A 19,294-nucleotide genomic window follows, 5' to 3' on the forward strand; every position below is an offset into this window, starting at 1 on the left:
CACTGGCTTGTGCACAGCCAGCTAAGAGCAGACTTGAGACTGTATGTCAGTCTGATCCACTCTTGCCCACAGCCAGATGGGAAATCTCGGTGAGGCAGGGCTGCTGTACAGGAAGAAGGGCTGTCTCCCCAGCAGGCTGGCTTGACAGTCTCTACCTGTGAAAGACCTCTGGCTGGGCCTTGGTGGGCTGACTATGGATCTGTGGTTCTCAAAAGCTGATCCACAGCAGAATCACTGGGCACCTGTGATGGGTGCAGACTCCAGGGCCCTACATCTGTTAATAGAGCCCTGGGAGCTTCTGATGCTGGAGTGAAGACCACACTTGAGAAACACTTGTATAAAGCAGATTTTTTAAACGGTCATTTCATTTAGTGAATATTTACTAAGCATCTAGCATACATCTCCTATGTGCCAGAGGAGTTTGGGGCACTTAATTCATAGCCTAGAGAATCTTGTAAGCTTTGGTCCTTACAGATGGTCCTAAATCTGGCCATCCGCCCTGCCAAGCTGGTGCCCAACATCCACGAGGAAGGACCCCTGTTGGGCCAGTCTTGCCCAGGCCTGCCAATACTTGCTATTTCCAGGGTCACTGCGGCCCAACCTCAACAGCCCCCATCGGGGGCCTGCGGCAATATCGTGTGAAAGGGCCAAGTGCGCTTCATGTTGGGAAAGCTTTATTCGCTAAGCTCAAATGTACGAGGTAGGTCAACTCCAAAACAAAAACATGCTGTTGGAGGATTATGTCAAAATTACCATCATCGGGGTGCCTGGGTGGCTCAGCTGGTTAAGCATCTGACTCTTGACTTCAGCTCAGGTCATGATCTCGTGGTTTGTGAGATAGAGTCATGTCAGGCTCTGTGATGACTTCTTGGAGCCTGCTTGGGATTCTCTCTCTCCCTCTGTCTCTGTCCCTCCCCCACTCATTCTCTCTCTCTCTCTCTCTCTCTCTCAAAATACATAAATAAGCTTAAAAAAAAAAAACTACCATCATAGGCATTTTCAGAGCCCTCGTTTGATACAAGATTTTATGTCCAAGTGCTAGGGATGTAGAGAGAACAAAGAGTTCTCGCTCTTGCCTAGCTCGGAGGCGAGTGCAGTGGGGAGACAGACCAGAGGGTCACTAAAGCTGAGGGGAGCAGAAAGGGTCGGGTTAGGGAAGTGGAATGTGGGTGGGACCTTGTCTAAAGGGTAGGAGTAGGGATGATGTTCCAGGCAGCTGCCATCGCATGGGCAAATGCACAGAGGTGGGACTGCACACGATGTGTTTTGGAAACAAAGACTAGTTGGCTGGAACATGGGTTTGCATATGGAAGTTGTGGGAAACAGTGTCAGGGAAGTGGGATAGAATGTTCTCAAACTGTATACCAGCGGTTTGCCCACAAATGCCTGTTAATGATTGGATGAAAAGGAAGCACAAACAGGACTCTAAGATTATTTTGGAAAATCACCAGGCTAAGATACTCTGGAACAGGGATGGGAGAGGAGAGAAATCAGAACATTTTGGTAATGCGAATCATCTAGCTATCACAGATTATTGCCAAGCTGTTCCTCTTAATAAAAATACCACAAAGCCCAAAGAGGATAAAATAGGTATGAGGCTCCAGCAAGAGAGCTAAAGGGACTATGAAAATCAACAAGGGAAGTGTGAAGTCAAGCCAGGAGAGGATGCAAGTTTTCATGCACGGTGAGTAAAACACTCCCAAACATGTACATGGAGTGCACTTGGCCCAGGCTTCCTGACCCTGACAGCAGGGTTGTATCAACAACACCTTGGCCTGGCCTCTCTGGTCAAAGCCCCCTATAAATCCCAGCTGACGTTCTGTTGCTGTATCCTTTGCCCAGAGCTGACTCTGGTCCCTGCCGGCTGCACACACACCTAAGACTCCACATCTCTGCTCCTGCTGGTCCCTCCCAGAGTCCTCTGATGGAATCCTGCCCCTGCCTCGGTGTAGGCACCCACCCCTGCCCCGATCATTGCCCCGTATATCCTCCTCTCCCATGGGCTCAGCATTTTGTGTCTATCTGGACTGAGGTTTTTCCTTTCTCTCCTGGCTTGTGGCTGAAAGTCCAATTTGTTTCCATTCTCTCTAGAATGTCAGCAAGAAGGCGGAGGCCAGGTGTCTTGAGTTCTGCAACCCCAAAGGCCAGAACCTACTGAAGGGTTCCATGCATGTTCACTCGTTAAACTTAAAGATAGAGTACAAATGTCCTTTGAGACAATTTGGAGTTAGAGCTCAAGGTTTATGTGGCCAGGGGGTGAATGATTGGGTGAGAGGGTGAGGGTGTGTCACAGGACCCCGGAGTAGCTAAGCATGGGCTACGGGAGTGGGGGGGGGGGGGCAGGGTGTGTGGTCAGAGACCTGTGCAGGGCACTGCCAGGCAAGTGCAGGCATGCGGGGCATCAGAGGCAGAGAGTAGAGGGACCCTGGATGCTTCTTTAGGAGCTAGAGTATACCCTCAGGTGATCCAGGCCCAGGGGCCAGACTGGGCACCCACTTAGGAGAGAAATAGGCCAGGAGGAGAGGGGACAGTCTCAGGGCATTAGAGGTTGGGAAGAGAAGCATCTCTAGAGAGTGGTGGGCCATGTGGTTTGTGAATCTGAGAAAGAGGAAAAAGTAGATGATGATTTCTATGGCTGGTGTCATGGGTTAAATGTTGTGTCCCCACCCCCACTCCCCCACCCCCGGCTCAAATTCATACGTTGAAGCCCTAATCCCCAGTGTGGTGGTATTTGGAGGTGGGGCCTTCGGGAGGTAATTAGGGTTAGATGAGGTCATGCGGGTGGACCCTTATTTCTTTTTTTAATTTTTCAATGTTTATTTTTGATAGAGAGAGACAGAGCATGAGTGGGGGAGGGACAGAGAGAGAGGGAGACACAGAATCTGAAGCAGGCTCCAGGCTCTGAGCTGTCAGCATGGAGCCTGACGCGGGACTCAAGCTCTGAATGGCGAGATCATGACCTCAGTCGCCCAACCAACGGAGCCACCCAGGCACCCCACGGGTGGACCCTTATGATGGGATCAGTGCTTATAATTAGAGCTTATAATAACGCTTATTCTTACCAGAAAAGACACCAGATCCTTCTCTCTCCAAGCACAGGAACCAAGTAAAGGCCATGTGAGGATACAGTGTGACGTCTCAGTCTACAAGCCAGAAAGAGCATCCTCACCAGACTCCATGTTGGTATTCTGATCTCATACTCTCAGCCTCCAGAACTGTGAGAAATAAATATCTGTTGTTTCGGCACCCAGTGCATGGCACTGTATTGTAACAGCCTGAGCTGACAAAGACAGGTGGCTGGGATGGAAGGTGTAGGGGTGATGGGAGCTTCTGAAGAAATCTCAAGGAGAGGTGTCACAGCCCTAGGGATGCTCCAGGGCAGCAGAGAGCGAGACAGAGGGGCAACTTGAAAAAGCTGTGTGGGCAAGTGTCCTTACTCTGGTGCAAAGCCACTGGGTCCCTTAAATGACCGGCACATGTGTGCCAAATATCATATTCCTGGAGAGAGGGGGCTTGTTGAGAAAGTAAAAGGGAGAGGTGGGGGCCCAGGGACATGGCTTCTTCCTTCCTTCCTTCCTTCCTTCTTTCCTTCCTTCCTTCCTTCCCTCCTTCCTTTTAATGTTTTTTTTTTTTTTTTTGAGACAGTGTGTGTGGGGGGGGAGGGGCAGACAGGGGGACAGAGGATGCACTGACAGTGAGAAGGATGCAGGGCTCGAACTCATGAACCACGAGATCATGACCCGAGCCAAAGTCAGACACTCAACCGACTGAGCCACCCAGGTGCTCCCACAGGGCTCCTCCCTTGATGGTGGCAGTGCAAATCCTCTGTGATGGAAATGCCTTCCCACACAGGAATGTGCATCTTTCGATTTCACGGAATTGGGGTGCTGCACCCACCACGCGGACATCAGGCAACTCCAGCCTCACATCAACACTAGCTGTTCTGATACTTGTCAGGAGACAGGGCACCTGGAAGGTCACACACACGTCCACCGAGAGCGTGACCACATGGCAAGCTCCACGTAGCAAAAAAGTATAGTGTGCTGCAAACGCAATCCCAGATCCTAAGGAACGTACGACGTTGTGCCACTAAACGGAAAAAAAATTACACCTTGAACTCGAAGGTGGTTTGTCCACCAAGGCACTTTCTCCTGCCACCCTTGCTCAGTTGCATTATACCAGTGAGCGCGTCTGCCCGCTCTGCAGGGAAACATTGTTTGAGAATCACTGATTTATGAAGGTTATACAAATATTTGTGGATCAAATGTACAAAGCATTCATGATGACGCCATATTGTTTGTGATAATCAGCTCATGCAGGTGCTGCAGCAGGCATTGTGCGTCCGTGAGATTGAGGTGCACACTCACGTGGCCCCTGCACATTTTAGTGAACAGGGGCATGTGTGTTCATAGGGCTGCAGGGCCAGGACTGAGTGGCTCAGGGCACCGAGCTGCCAGGGAGTTCTGATCGGGGCAGAAGATTCGACAGGATATTCTCATGGTCTGAGCACTGGTCGGAGCCCTCCAGTGACAGTGCTCAGCCACCAGGGGACCAAGAGGCCAGATCTCTAGAATAAGCAAGTCCTGCTGCTGTTGCCCACCTGCTCAGTAACTCTGTCCTCATCTGGGAAGAGCCACCATGAATCCCAGGGACAGAGCACTGCTAGTGGCCCTGACATTGGCCCAACGAGTGGCCCATGCAAATGACTGTCTTTTGGTCTCATTTGAAAATAAGGTCTCTGCAGGGTCCCCATGACCACCTATGTCCCATCACTTAAGTGGGGGCCCAGGCAGGAGGGCATGGCTGGACAGTGGAGTTCCTCTGCTCAGATCTCAAACCATAGGTTACAAGAACGGGGAGGTCACAGGTCCATGGCCTCATGTCTAAATTGTCCAGAGCTGACCCACCACACAGAGCAGATTCTCTGGATATCTTGGACCTCACTTTCCCAACCATGTCTATTATCGGTGCTTCTCAGCAATTGTGGACTCAGTCGGGACTCAGCAATGGCACCTGTATTTCCTTGGGGTGTCTGAGAGCAAGGGCTTCCTATGTGTATGTGTGTGAGCATATGTCGCCCACATGCATACGGGTGTATGTGGGTGTGTGAATCATATATAGGGGACTAGGGCAGGACAGCCAGGCACCCAGGGAATAAAAATTTTTTTTCAATTTTTTTTAACTTTTTATTTATTATTGAGAGACAGAGAGAGACACAGCATGAGCATTGGAGAGGCAGAGAGAGGGGAGACACAGAATCCGAAGCAGGCTCCAGGATCCAAGCTGTCAGCACAGAACCCGACTCGGGGTTCAAACTCACAAACCCACAAACTGGAGATGATGACCTGAGCCTACGTGGGACGCTCAACCAGGAGATAAAATTTAAGGAGGCATTCACTCTCAGGGCCAGCCTTGCCCTTTCGTGCACCTGAGAGTGAGCGCTTCCTTAAATTTTGCCCTCTGGATGCCTTTGTGCCTCACCCCTAGTGGCAACCCTGGTGGGGTGTATGTGTGTGCATTTGCGTGTCTGTGTGTGTTAGTGTCTCTGGCTTCAGCGGTCCCTGCCAGCAGGCGTGGGAGCCCCTCTTCCCAGTCCCCTGGGTCAGTGCTCACTTAGAACAGGCCATAGCCAGTACTCCCTGGACCTGAGTCAGCCCTCACTCCTCCCCAGCACACTCTGAAGGCAGCCGGGTGTCACAGAGAGAGCGCTGGAGCCTCTGCTGTGTCACTAAGCAACTGGGGTCTGGGGCAAGGCACGGCCCTATGAGTCTCCATTTCCTCGTCCGTAAAATGTGGCCACAGGGCCTCGCCGGAGAACCCTTTCTCTGGGGTCTAGGTAGATTATTTGACGTAACAAAATCCTATGACATTCCTGTGATATGGGAGGCCTACCCACTCACAGGTGTTCAGGTAGGTCAAATCTAGAAGGCATGAGTCACAGAGAGAAATATTTCTTTACAAAGCAGACTGTAAAACATACCATAAAAGTAAAGGTCTAGGGGGCCCTGGGAAAGGGGTGGAGAGGAGGGAAGGCTTTAGGGGCGGGTGGCGTTGGAGCTGGGCTGGTGGAGGATGGCTGGGATGTGGGGAACCCCCGACTAAGTGCTTCGCCAGCCCGAGGTCAGCCAGTCCCCACAGCAGCCTGCTGAGACAGGAACCTTGAGTCTACTTTTCTGCAGGTGTAAGAGGTTGAAAGGGGGACTCAAAATCCCCAAGGCCAGTTCCTTTGGGGGCTCCCTTCTGCCTTCCAGCAAGGAGACACATGGGCTCCCTGGCCTCAAGATGGGCGCCGTCTCCGTGGGGCAGATTGGCGAACTCACACAAAACTGTCTGCAAACAATAGAAGGCTGTGCGCAATTGTGTGCGTGCTGCGGTACAGACAGTGACTTCCAGGGAGGTGGGGACAGAGAGCAGAGTTGGCAGGGGCACGATGCGCTCCTGGCCTCAGACCTCTCGGGGAGATGGAGACCTTCCAACCAACAGGATCCAGCCAGCCAGGAATACAACTGTGAGAAAGCAATCAGGACAGCACCCGTGTCACTACCATCAGGACTCTCGGGAGCAGGTCTCACTTGCCAGAGGGTGAGCCCTGAGGTCCGGGCGGGCTTGTCACAGTTAGGGACACCTGTCCGGACAGCTCTGTGGCCAGCAGGAGAGGGGATGCTTGGGGGGCACAGGGATCTCCCTGATGTGGGGCACTGTCATAAGGTCACAGAATACAGGGACACTGTCCCTACTTGTCCTGTCACACTGTCACACTGTCACACCTTGTCACACTGTCAACGAGATGGGAGGCCTAGAAGGGAAATCCTTTGAAGTCTGCACATCTCTGAAGGTGCAGGGGATATGCGTCAGAAGTGTCTGGCAAGCATTTTGATTTAGCAGAAGTGGGCACATCTCCATGGCATTTGCACCTGCAGAAGGGCAACGTTTTGCCATGAGCCAGCCAGTCACCCCACTCCAGAGTCCTAGGGCAGACCCCCACGGAGCTGGTTGAGCCGCCACAGGCTCATGTGCTGCCTCTCTGGAACATGTGCTCCGGGGACCAACTAGACTCAAGAAGGCCAGATGAGGTTTATCTGTTGTCGGCAGTGACGTGGACAGGGAATCACAAGACTCCAGCTGCCCACTGGAGTGAGAATCACCCCTGTATTTACCTTCACTACTGAGGCAGTGAATGCCACCATTGCTGGCCTGGTGCCCTGCACGTGGCAGGTGGCCCTCCACCAGGGCTTATTAAATTGAATTAAAAGGCCGACCTTTGGGTTCCCGTTGGCTCCTAGCTTGACTCTAGTACCTTTCCTGCCCTGACATTCTCCCTCCCATCCTCATCTCTGCCCCCCCCCCCCCACCGCCTTGTTTCCACCTCAAAGTCACAGCCAGATGCCCAAGGACCTGTCAAGAGGTTGCCCCATTCTTGCCACCTCCATTTTGACAGCGCTCTGACATGATCTCAGTGTCAGAGGAGACGACCAAACAGAGCTGGCGTCAGTGATTTTGGTGCTCAGCTAATTTCAAATGTCAATCAGGGTCGGGCGCCTGGGTGGCTCAGTACGTTATTCATCCGACTTCGGCTCAGGTCATGATCTCACAGTCCACGAGTTCGAGCCCCGCCTCAGTTCGAGTCCCGGGTCGGGCTCTGTGCTGACAGCTGAGAGCCTGGAGCCTGCTTCGGATTCTGTCTCTCCTTCTCTCTCTGCCCTTCCCCCACTTGTGCTCTGTCTCTCTCTGTGTGTCTCTCAAAAATACATAAGGGTTAAAAAATCTTTTTTTAAAAAAAAGCTATTTCTAAGTTCCTTGCTTACAAACATGCTTGTCTCATCATCCTAAAATTAAAAATCAATCAATCAATCAATGTCAATCAGGGTTTGCTGTTGTGACAAAGCTGGGTGATTATTATACAAAGCAGGAAAATATAAGATGGGGGTGGGGTGGAGGGAGGGAGAGAGAAAGAGAGATTAGTGAATTTTAACTTTTTGAAGATAAATGTATGGCTTTGTGTCCGTCAAGAACAAGTACAAAGACATGTCCTCCCGTGGTCCTCTCTTACTACACACACAGGATAGCTGCACACCACTTCGGCTCATCTTCCCTCTAAGACTCTAAATTCTACGAGAACTCTAGAACATTCTGGATTCGGACATAAAGTCCACGGATAGCCCATTCTAGCGTTTCCCCCATGACTGGGTTTTCTGGTAAAATGGATTAAGGAATCGTTTTCCAGAGTGAGTGGCGGTCCCCGTTGATAATGGCCACGGGGGCCTGAGTCAGTGCTTCCCATGTGTCTTTTCATTTAATCCAACACCCCTGGGTCGTAGGCCTCTTATTTTGCCCACCTGGAATTCGTGAAAGATCTGTCCTAAATTTTAACAGGAACAAAGTTTAACGGCTGGGTATCAAGTTACTCACGGAGAGTTTCACAGGAAATACTAACACAATGTCATGTCACACAAATTCTGCCCTGGAGAATTTTTGGAGACTCTCCTCCCTGGTGACCACTGTATGAAGCAGGAAAAAAAAAAATTGGGGGTGTCTGGGTGGCTCAGTGGGTTGAGCGTCTGACTTCAACTCGGGTCATGATCTCGCGGTCTGTGAGTTCGAGCCCTGCATCGGGCTCTGTGCTGACAGCTCAGAGCCTGGAGCCTGCTTCGGATTCTGTGTTTCCTTCTCTCTCTCTGGCCCTCCCCCGCTCATGCTCTGTCTCTCTCTCTCTCTGTCAAAAATAAATAAACATTAAAAAAATTTTTTTTAATTAAAAAAAGGGGCGCCTGGGTGGCTCAGTCAGTTAAGCGTCCAACTTCGGCTCAGGTCATCATCTTGCGGTCCGTGAGTTCGAGCCCCACGTCGGGCTCCGTGCTGACAGTTCAGAGCCTGGAGCCTGTTTCAGATTCTGTGTCTCCCTCTTTCTCTGACCCTCCCCCGTTCATGCTCTGTCTCTCTTTGTCTCAAAAATAAATAAACGTTAAAAAAAAATTAAAAAAAAAAATTCTTCAGTAGTTGCTATGTGCCAGGTGGGGATACTGGTTTTATTTTCAGAACTTTCTAGAAGCCCCACAACATCTTTTTACTTTATACACATGAGGAAACTCAAGCCCAGAGAGACAACTGACTTGCCTAAGATCACACAGGAAGAAAACAGCAAGGTGAGGACAGGCAAAGCCTCCAAGGCATAGCCCCTTCTGCTGCCTGTAGAGACGGGGAGGCTGCCACAGGGCCCTGGCTTCACAGTGATTTCAAACTCCCTCGCCCTCTTGACACCTCCTGGCCCTGGAGTTTATTCTAAGAATAATAGTTCTGCTGTCCTCCTGGGGCAGCTGAGGGATCAAAAAAGCAACACACACAGAGGGCCCTGGGTGTGCAAACATGCAGTTCACATGATGACAGCAGATTAAGCTATTTCTTAGATGTGTCACCCAACCAGCTCCCGACCTCTCCGCTGTGCTGGTCTGACAGCGACAATATGTCCCAGTGGACTAATTAGCACTAACTACTCAGGTCACTCCAAGGCCACTTAGGAGAACAAGTGCAAGAGAAAAACTGATGGGCATCGTGGCTGAAGACGGGAGGAGAAAGAAAAGAGTTAAAAGAAGGGAGAGAAAACAATGCTTTTTTTCTTTCTCAATCTCTTTGCTTAAACTACAGATGGGTTTTTATCGGAGAAAGGCAACCAGCTCAGGAGTTGGGCAGCTGTTCTCACAGCGAAGAGTGAAAACGTTAAAATTAAACCCGGTACCGGCTAATGTTACAAGTTGAACCACGGAGGTGGCTCTGAAGGAGCAGACGATATGGTTTTGAACCCCTGAGTGAGAGGGACCCAGCAGAGGGAATGAACCTAAACTTGGGAAAATGAGACGGGGCACCTCAAGTGCTCAGCACTGGCTGCCTGTGGATGGGGCACCAGTGGTGTCCCCTGACTCTAAAACTCCCATCACACCCACTAACTCATTAGTCTCTACAGTGGACACACGTCGGGAGGCCAAGTGTGGTTTGGGATGCCAAGGGACTAAGTTCCTTGTTGGCCTACGATTTATTGAGATGCCGGAGTATAGCTGTCCCTTTTTTTGGTGCAGGTGGAAATGTGGGAGCCTTGGGGGCATGCGTTTAAAGAAAGCCCCCTCTTTCTGCCTTTCCTAGTGGCTGATCATTTCCTTCCTCCTCACAGCGACCTCCAGGAGGGACACCCAGTTCGACGCCACTTCTCCCATTGTGCAGATGGGAAGATCGAGAACTGCACTGAAAAAGGATCTATCCTAACTGAGCTGCAGAATTAGGGACTCTGATGAGGAGAACAAGCTGGTAGACTGAAGGCCCTGCCTGTCACCATCACCGTTGCTATTGCATAGGCCCTGTATTTTCTCACCAGGGGACCTGGCCGAAGATCCAGGCGGAGCTGCGGGCACGAACCATCCAATGCCACAGGGAGTTTGGATGAGCTGGACTTTGGGAAAGGGGTACGGGGGAAAGGGGGGGCATGGAGTCAGATCAGCCTCTCTCAGGTCCCTTCTCTTCTGAAAAATGTCAATAACAATAACTACCTGGCAGAGTCCTGGGAATTAAACTGGAGGATGATGTGCCCTCTCCACTGGAACACCATACCAATGACAGCCCTCGAAGATACTAACACAGCTCTCATTTACTGAGGGCTCACTAAGTGCCAGGGTGTGCTGAGCTCTTTGCGTATTACTTCTCTTTCTTTGAATACGAGAGTGGCACTTGCAGAGCTGAAGCAGCTATGGGCTGGCTGGCTGTGCTGAGGCTTAGCAAGACAGGGCATCTTCTGCGGCATTCAGGACTAGGGGTGGATCCTGGGAATGAACACAGAAACAGGACCCACATGCAACTGGGGGCAACTCTGCTGAGCTTCTGGCCCCTTGATCTTGGATATGCCTTAGTAAGGAGATGCTGATTTCTGCCCAGGCCCATTCCTGGGGAAGGAGCCCCGGTCAAGGTAAAGCCCAGACTCAGTGACATGAATTGTGGGTTTAATAGAAAGATTCCTGTGAAGATTTTTCTGGCCCATGGCCCATGTAAGAGACATTTGCTCATCGTGTCCCCACCTGGCCAAGGGTGAGATCGAGAAGGGCTTTCAAAAAACCGAAAGAGGCTTGTCAGCCCTAACTCTGGACTTGAGGAAATAGTTAAGACCCTCAAAGATCTACTTAAGAGAGTGCCATGACCACAGATAAATAAGGAAGAGTGGATGCCTTTGCCTACCCAACCCTGACCCAGAGATTCCATCTGAATCACTGAGATGGACTGAAAGAACTGGGATTGGCCTGGGATAGTGGAGCTTCTGGGAACCAGGAGACCCCTGGATTGTTGTTCTCTATTTCTTCCCCCAAAGAGAAATATCTAGCACCCCTGCAGAAAGCAGTCACCACACAGATTTCCTAGGCAGAATATCTTCTAGCCCCTTCTCAAAAGAACCCCAGGCTGAAGTATTCTCATCTGAACCCAGAATCACTCCCCCCAAAGAACTCTGAGTATGGGGGTGCATTCTCCCCGCTTTTACAGGGTGTTTTACATCCCCAGGTTCTATCTTTGAAGGGAGTGGGGGCTGGTGGGGGCCAGTGACTCAGCTGTTCCCCGAGTTTCAACTAAAACAAAAGCAAACTGCAGTCTTGAATAGGGGTGCATTCTCTTGTCCTCTCCTTTTACAATCATCTTTTTTTTCTTAAATGAAATCGTTTCTTTTATCTTTTGGCTCCTTGTGTACTCAGAACCACAGAGCTCAAAGCTTTCTCAGCGCAACTGAGAACTCGGCACCTCTTGGACTGATAAATAGAGCAGCTTTAAAATGCTTAGAACTGAAGACAGACCAACTGTGGCGAGAGAAAGTAAACACATCCGTGCACCAGTCAACCCTAGCAAGCTCCTCGCTGAGATTACAAACTGCAGTTCCTGCCTGAGCTGGCGAGGATGCTGGAGCAGGCTGGGGAGGGTGGGGGGCACAGCCACAAAGCAGCCTCCTCTGCCTGCCTGGGTTAGTCCTGCCCCAGGGGAGATAGGTCACCTGGGAGTCTGCTCAGGACCAGGTTTGGATGTGTCTAAGCATAACAGCCCCTGCCAATGTGTTTTCCCATTGGTTTCACACTTGGAAATGTCCCAAGAGAAGAGGAGACCAGCTTCATTCTTCTGATTTAAAGGGGCTCATCTCCCTCACCCCACACTCTTTGTGTGCAGGTGAAATTCACCAGTGATAGAATTGGGATTTTTCACAAAAGAGAATGTGATCACTACATATTTTGATAGGAATAGTTGAGGAACTTTTCCTATGAAAAAGAAATACTTTAAATATCTACCCCCCCTGAAACACGCACACAAATTGTTTTTATGAGAACCAATTAATAAATGCTAATTCATTCAGGCATATCTCTACTAAATTACTGTTTCATTTAATTGCAGGGGAATTTTCCATTACTAAACTCTCCCTTGCTGATTTTTTTTTGCATTATTTATATATTTTTTCAGTTTCACTAATAGTGAGATTGGTATGTGATATTATCTAATGTTTGTACGTCTTAAATTTCTTTTTTCATTTAAAATGTTTCCTCATTCTTGCAGCTCCACGTAATCTGGGAGAAACATCGTTAAAAGCAGACAAGATTTTATACATAAATGATTGAAAAAGGCACTGGCTGAAATTAACCTGACAGGAGCGCATCTTGTCTGATTGAGTTTCTTTCATTTCAGCTGTGCGTGAGTGTGGGCAAGTGTGTGTCTCCAGTTTGGGTTTGTGTGGAAACGTTTTCCTATGTCAGTGAGTCACAAGTCTATCTATGGAGAGCTTATGGGTATACAGCTAGGAGTGAAGATCACAGGGGCTTTAATAATAAAAATAAACAACACTCAAATCTCTTTATAAGCTCCCCCCCCCCCGCCCCCCTGCCACCGTGCCCTAGCACAGTGCGTATTTTCTGGCTTCCTTTTTGTGGACATCACATCAAGACTTTTGTATCTAGACACCCAAGAGCCAGACCAGCTGGCTCCTCAAAATCCTGCTTCGTTTTATGCATAGAAAAGTGGGGAGTTTCCAGTGGTGTTTAGGGGTAACTTAGGGAATATGGTAGAGATCCCTGTTCAAAAGGATGTGTTTTGAAGTAGAATTTCCATTTTCTTATATTGAATGACCAAGGTCCTGTGCACCTGGCTATCTTCACTCCTGAAATAACTTCTTTCATTTTTATTCTCCCCAGCCACCTTCTCCCTCTCTCTCTCCTCCCCCTCCCCCCTTGCCTCCTTTCAGTGCCTTTTTCTCTTGATTCTTTCCCTTCTTTCTCTTTCAGAGTAAGTATTCTGGATGATGTGAATGATTAAACTGTTTACTCCGAGGTTCAAGTATGAAAAGGCATGTCACCGAAGCAAAGTTTCACCTTCATACCCAACTCTATCAATAATTACAAAACAGGGATGACGATTAGTAAATCTTTCTTACAATTATCTCTTACGAAAATGATGCCATGTAATCTGAGCATACTGAGTTCTACTGATTTTACCGTTCACAAAAATTAATTACAAAGCACAGTAACCTCCAAAATGAAGTCAGCATATACAAGGATTGTGAGGATACCCATGGGAAAATATATACCCATTAAACATGTGCCCTGTTAAAATCCAAGGCTTGAAGCCATAAATAGAAAGTTTTGACATATTATTATATTGGTAGATGCTCTCCTTGGAATAAAAATTGTGCAATCATTAATATTTCGTGAGACTGACTTTTTTGTTGTGGTTTCTTTCACTTCCTTTGTCCTCTTCAGCAAAATCAGGCACAGTCTTTTGGGTATGGACTGATAAAATTAATTAACTTTTCTTCCACCCCAAAAAGGTCCCAAATAAATGCTTCCAATAGACATCAAAAAAATGTCAATTAGAAATAATTACTTCTTATCAATCAGCGGAGCAATTAAAGTGACAAAAGCTTGAAAAGATACTTATCTTAAAACTAATTCACAAGGTAGCTAAATTATCTCCTAATTAACTTGCATTGAGGAGGGCGGGAGGATGGAACATCTCGAAACAAAGATGAATTGAGGAACCCCAATACCTCTTTATGTTCCTAGAGACTGTTTTCCATCCGGAGACCTTGTTTTCAACCCAGGCAAGAAACCTGGGAAGAAAATAGATCCTTCCCAAATGCATTTGGTCCCCTTTCCTTCTTTCGAAAACCTAGAGGAACAGGGCTTTGCATCTCAGATCTAGGAAGTCAGAGGCACGTTCCTCCTGGATCTTAAGTGTCATTTTACCACTTGAATAACCTATTTTCAGCAGCTGGGGTAGAGGGTTGCTGCAAATTAATTGCACATAACTTTTAATCAAACTTGCTTGCTTTTACTGAACTCTTTTCCTCGCCGATATAGTATTATTTTCATTTTAATATTTATGTGGCACTTATCTTAAAACAGTTTTAAAAAACGGTTTTGCTTTACAGGATCTTTGTTCCCTGATGCTACAAAATTCCCGGTAGATTTTACAAAACGTTCAGCCCATTGCTGTCCAGCGCGCATCAGAATAACTCCCTATGCGCTCTCCACATCCTTTCAGAATAAAGCTGTAGAAAAAAAATTAAGACCTCTCTCCACAGCAAGATCAGCCAAGAGTGAGGAGAGCGAGCCGAGGGTGAGCTGCAGCGGCCAGGTGGGCAGAGGCTGCGCAGAAAACTTTCCTGGGGCGTCTCCGGTTTTTGGAAACGGTGCGCTGGGCCTCGCTCCCGCGAAAAGCCCCGTGGCCGCCTGCACCTCTGGATTCTGTTCTACGGAAAAACTTAAGTGGAAGCTTTCCAGGCAAAGCCGAACTCAGAAAGGAAGTGTCCCGGGCAAAGAGGGAAGCTGCTAAAGCCTGAGAGAAATGGGCTTATAAAAACAGGAGGCGTCAGCTTATGAATTTATCTTTAAATATAAGCAACAGTGTTAAGTGAACTGATTTAGAGAGACGCAGGTCTCTGGCTCAGGTTTTCCAGAGAGGATTTAGAAAAGAAACGGGATAGCCTCGAAACGTTTGAGCTACGTTTTAGGCAGTTTTCTTCTGTTCAATTAGCATTAAATTAAACTAAAGGAGAAAGGCTCATTTTCCTTCCTTGCAGCTTTATCTCTTTATTTGTTTGGGGGAAGGTTTAGAAGAAGTCCCTCTGCCTTCCTCAAACGGAAAAATACCTCTGCCCTGGCCCTGCCAGGGAGTGGATGGCTCTCTCCCCAAACCCAAGGACAATTTGCATCTGAGCTAGTGGAGAAGGGGCCTCTCTCATCTTCTGGGCCTGTTGCTGATTAAAAACAAAGTAAACATAAATGGTGTCCTTTTATTTCTTTCCTTCTTTTAGCCCCATTTATTCTAATGAGTGCTTCCAGAATGAAAATAAGTAGCGAGAACAAATTCAAGCCAACATAAGGGACCGTGACATCGCCTTATTTCTAGCAGCGACAGAGGGAAAGGGGTCTGGCGCAGCAAGGTAAATTCGAGGTCCAAGAGCACCCACTCCTACCGGAGCCTGAAAGGTCAGGGCAAGGTCGGGCTGCGGGCGGGGGGAGATGGAATCGGGAACCGAGCGGAAGGGGCCGGGAACAGGCTGGTACAGGTTGGGGCACTAGGCGCTGAGCGCTCGGCCTCGGAGACTGTCCTGATCCCGAGGCAGGGGCGACGTCCGGTACTGTACCCCGGTTTGGCTAATGACTGAGGGACTAAAGCCTGGTTCCAGCTTCAGAAAGTGGTCAAGAAGCGCGCGGCGCCCGGGCGCGGCTGGGCAAGGGGTGCCAGGCATCTCCGCTCGGTTCCCTGGCTTGCTGACCCCGCCGCTCCCGGAAAGGGCCGCGAGGTCTCGGCTCGGTGCCCCGAAAGCGGCCCCGCGCTCGCAGAGGGCGGCCGGGATGGCAGTGGCCCCGCTCTCCCAGGGGGACCAGGGTGGGGAGGCAGGGTACCGCCGACTCCGTCTCCCAACCCGGAGCAAACCAGGACGAGCAACCTTCCGGCGCCCTGCGGGGTTCCCCGCACCCCGTGTCGTGCAGCCTCGGCCCCGGGACCCGAGGCTGCGCGGCGAAGCTCGCGCTCTCGGCTAAATAGAGATCTCAGCCGCGCGCCGCGCCCGATCCGACCCTGCTTATTATAACAAATGTCCCGTTTGCCGAGCGGGACTTCATATTCGCCGAGAATTCATCTGAAATATTGATTTCCTCTCACTTCGCCGGCCCAAATCGATAGCGCTGCGCCCTGGCCCCATAAATCGCCTTCCCCGCGGCCGGCCCGGCTCCATCCATCACCGCGGGCCGGGCCGCGCCTCTGCCCGCCGTCCACACTTGCTGCGCGCCGGGGCGGCGGTGCCCACCGCGCCCGCCCGCCCGCCCCGACCCCGGGCCTCCGTCTCCGTACACACCTCCCCCTCTCCCCCGCACCCTCCAACCCGGGGCCTGGGTCAGGAGGCAGGGGAGAGCAGGCGCCGCGGCCGAGGACCCCGAGCGCTTTGGAAGGCCCTGGGCCGGGACGCCGCCGGGGAGGGGGTTCGGCCCCGCGGGCAGCCCAGTGCTCGCAGGCCGGACGCCCCGCGCACGGCTCCCCGCCTGCCCCAGGGTCGGCCAGGAGGAGTCCGAGAGCAGCCGAGGGCACTCAGAGGCCCCCAGGCCCCTGACCGCGGGCTCCTTTCCCGCTGGCTTGAGGGGTGCGCGGGGCTCACGGTCCCGCCGGGGCAGCCACCGGCAAGAGCTGCGCACACCCGGAACAAGGGCTTAGAGGTCGGGGGCGGCGCGGGGCCTGAGAGCGCACAGGGTGTCCATTCTAATGGGCCGTGCAAGACGGGGGTGGGGCGCGAGGGACAGACACCCCTCTGACCCGCACGGAGAGCTCCTCACCGCTCCGTGTGGTCCGCAGAAACCAAGGCCTGGGGAGGGCGGCTCGCCGGGCCGAGGGGGACCTCGGGGCCTGAGAACGGCGCGATGGCCGCAGCGGAGAGCTAGGCCGGCGGCGCCCCCAGCTGCGTCCCCACGCAGGTGGGTCCCACGAGCCCGGAGCGTAAGCTCCCCAGCCCCACCGGCCCGAGCGCACGCACGGACGCACGGCGACGCGGGGGCTCCGGGGTCCCGGCAACGCCGCGTCCTTACCGGATCTGATGGAGTTGTGAGGCATCGCCGGGGAGTCGCTCGCAGCCCGCCGAGGGCTCAGGGCTTCCTCACGCCGGTCCCCGCCGCGCCCGCCGCCACGCAGCTGCCCTGTACAGACCCAGGGGAAGGGGCGTAAGATTCGCTGTCCCTGCTTATGCCTCCTCCCCAGGCCCTGTCCCTTAGGCTCTCATCATGTGGCAGGAGTCGGAGGATTTTTAGGCGAAGGGTGGCCCACCTCAGCCCGGCTACCTAACACACGTTTGCCCGGAAGATCAGGGATTGGGTGTCCGCTGGGGAAGCCCCAAACTCCAGCCTGGGTGCCCTACTCCTCTGTGGCCTCGGCCTTACCCAGTTTAACTTAGGAGAGGAAAGGCTGCCAGCCTTCCTGGGACCCTCTCCCTTCTCGAATCACCGCTCTCCCCGTCAGCTTTCAGCCAACCCCTGGACAGCATACCTGGCCAGCCGGCCGCAGGCCCTCAACGCCTGGGTCCGCTCGCGAGGGTGCCCTGGGCCCTGCGTCTCTCCTCCTTCTGAAGTTTGTTCCCATCCACCCGGCATCGCCGCCCGGTTTTATCCCGCCAGGGCCCTGAGAGATGGGTCTGGAGAGGCTCGAAGGCCTCGGATTGGCTGGCTGGGTGCAGGGGGGTGCGGGAAGGGGAGGATTTTGCAAGGGGGACATGGCTGAGTGGACTCAGGAGTTAGAAACATTCGCCGGAGCTTCTGTTTCCAGCGGAGAGGGGAGAGGGAGGCAGCTGAGCCCGAACTCAGCGGGCCTGGAAATATTAGAGGAGTGGGGACATGGAGGCCTCAGAGCCTGACGATGAGGAGCTCTGGGTCCTCCTGGGGTCACTGACCGCCAGAGTGGGAGAAACAGTTTCTCTGTGATCCCCTGCAACCTTTCTCTCACCCCTGCTCCGCTCTAGGGAAGCAGCCTTTTCTTTCGTAGATGGGGAACTGTTGTTTTTAAGCCTGTTTCTTAAGGTAGAAACCTGCAAATAGGGCTGGAGATGTGAGGGTCCCACCTTGTCACCACTGGTGTGGACTCCTTCCCTGAACAGCCCCTGAACCCATTCCCTCCATATCACCCAGCCAGGAACCACACCCTCACATTATGAGGCTAATGAAAATGGTCCCATAGCCTATTCAACAGGGATTCCCCTCCTGCCAAACACACATAGCCACCAGCCAGCCTTCCTTCTTGCTCCTTGAGGAGTTTGAACTTGGTAGAAGAGTTCAGAGGGCGGGCAGTGAGGGCCTAGGTCTCACTTCAACATGGGTGTCAGAAAGGGACAGGACTGAGCTGACCTCTGGCCTTGTCTGTGGGGATCAGCAGCCTTGTGAGTTGGGGACCTGGGTGTGGATAGGAAGGAGTGTTTTGGGGGGGAATGAGCGGCCCTCTCTTTCTTCACAGGTTTTCTTTTCTGTCCAAGAGGCTGGGTCCAGGGAAGATTGTGTGGGCACACAAATGTCTTGGCACATCTGTAGGCTGGGAGGGCAGGGCCTGGATACTCCCCAGTTTCAGACCAGATGGCCAGACTCAGGAGCACAACTCCCTGGCCTGGAGGGACTGCTCTGGGACACAGAGGCCAGAGATGCCAGAGTGAGAGAGGAAGGAAGGGGCAGAGGAAGGGAGTTAATTCACGGGGACGTGTGTGTGTGTGTGTGTGCATGCACAAGTGTATGTGTGCCTGTGTGTAAAAAACCACATGATTTTTGTTAATGAAAAAAAAAATCTTTCATGTTAATCCGCTTCCTCCTCCCACCCAGACTTGCTTGATTTAGTAGAATTTAATCATTTTGTGAAAAGAGGAAGAACACGCATGTCCCTAAATGAATCCTCCACATCTGTAAGTCAAGCTGTAAACAAAAACAACAGGTGCTTTATTGTCTTAAAGCTTTCTCCAAAATTGTTATTTAAAATTGCTCCGTGGTTTCCAAATGTCCAGATGCAGCGCTTCTCTGGTCAGATCCCCTGGAGAGAGAAGACCAAGGAAGGGTGTTGGGATGGACGTAGAACTCAGCACGGGTCCCACTGATGACACTGTGGGCCAGTGGGCTACTCTAGTGCCCGCCCTGCTTCTGTAGGGAGCTGTGGGGCAGGGCAGTAGAGGCAAAGGCAGAGACTGTCTGCTCAAGCTTCTTCCCACCAAGGGAAGTGCTCCGGGTGAACCTAAAAAAGTTCCACAGACCTTCCCGTGGGAAGTTCCTGC

General features: G+C 51.5%; 1 protein-coding gene across 12 annotated transcripts in view; it reads right to left on the minus strand.

The window, feature by feature from the left end:
• Positions 1 to 17,666, minus strand: part of PAX8 (paired box 8) — a 59,529-nt gene extending 41,863 nt beyond the window's left edge. For 2 of the 12 annotated variants that reach the window (XM_086700618.1, XM_086700613.1), the window contains exons 1-2: positions 17,085 to 17,192; positions 3,063 to 3,215 (exon numbers count right to left, since the gene is read on the minus strand). In XM_086700618.1, coding sequence (XP_086556744.1) covers positions 3,063 to 3,117 — 55 coding nt within the window. In that variant the 5' untranslated portion in view covers positions 3,118 to 3,215; positions 17,085 to 17,192. Of the gene's footprint in view, positions 1 to 3,062; positions 3,216 to 17,084; positions 17,196 to 17,538 lie in introns of those variants that run through there. The other 10 variants (XM_086700614.1, XM_086700612.1, XM_086700617.1 and 7 more) reach the window with 7 other exon arrangements.
• Between the last annotated feature and the right edge of the window lie 1,628 nt (positions 17,667 to 19,294).

Source organism: Puma concolor, chromosome A3 (genome assembly GCF_028749965.1).
Source record: "Puma concolor isolate L17-30 chromosome A3, mPumCon1.1.hap2, whole genome shotgun sequence".
Taxonomy (NCBI): domain Eukaryota; kingdom Metazoa; phylum Chordata; class Mammalia; order Carnivora; family Felidae; genus Puma; species Puma concolor.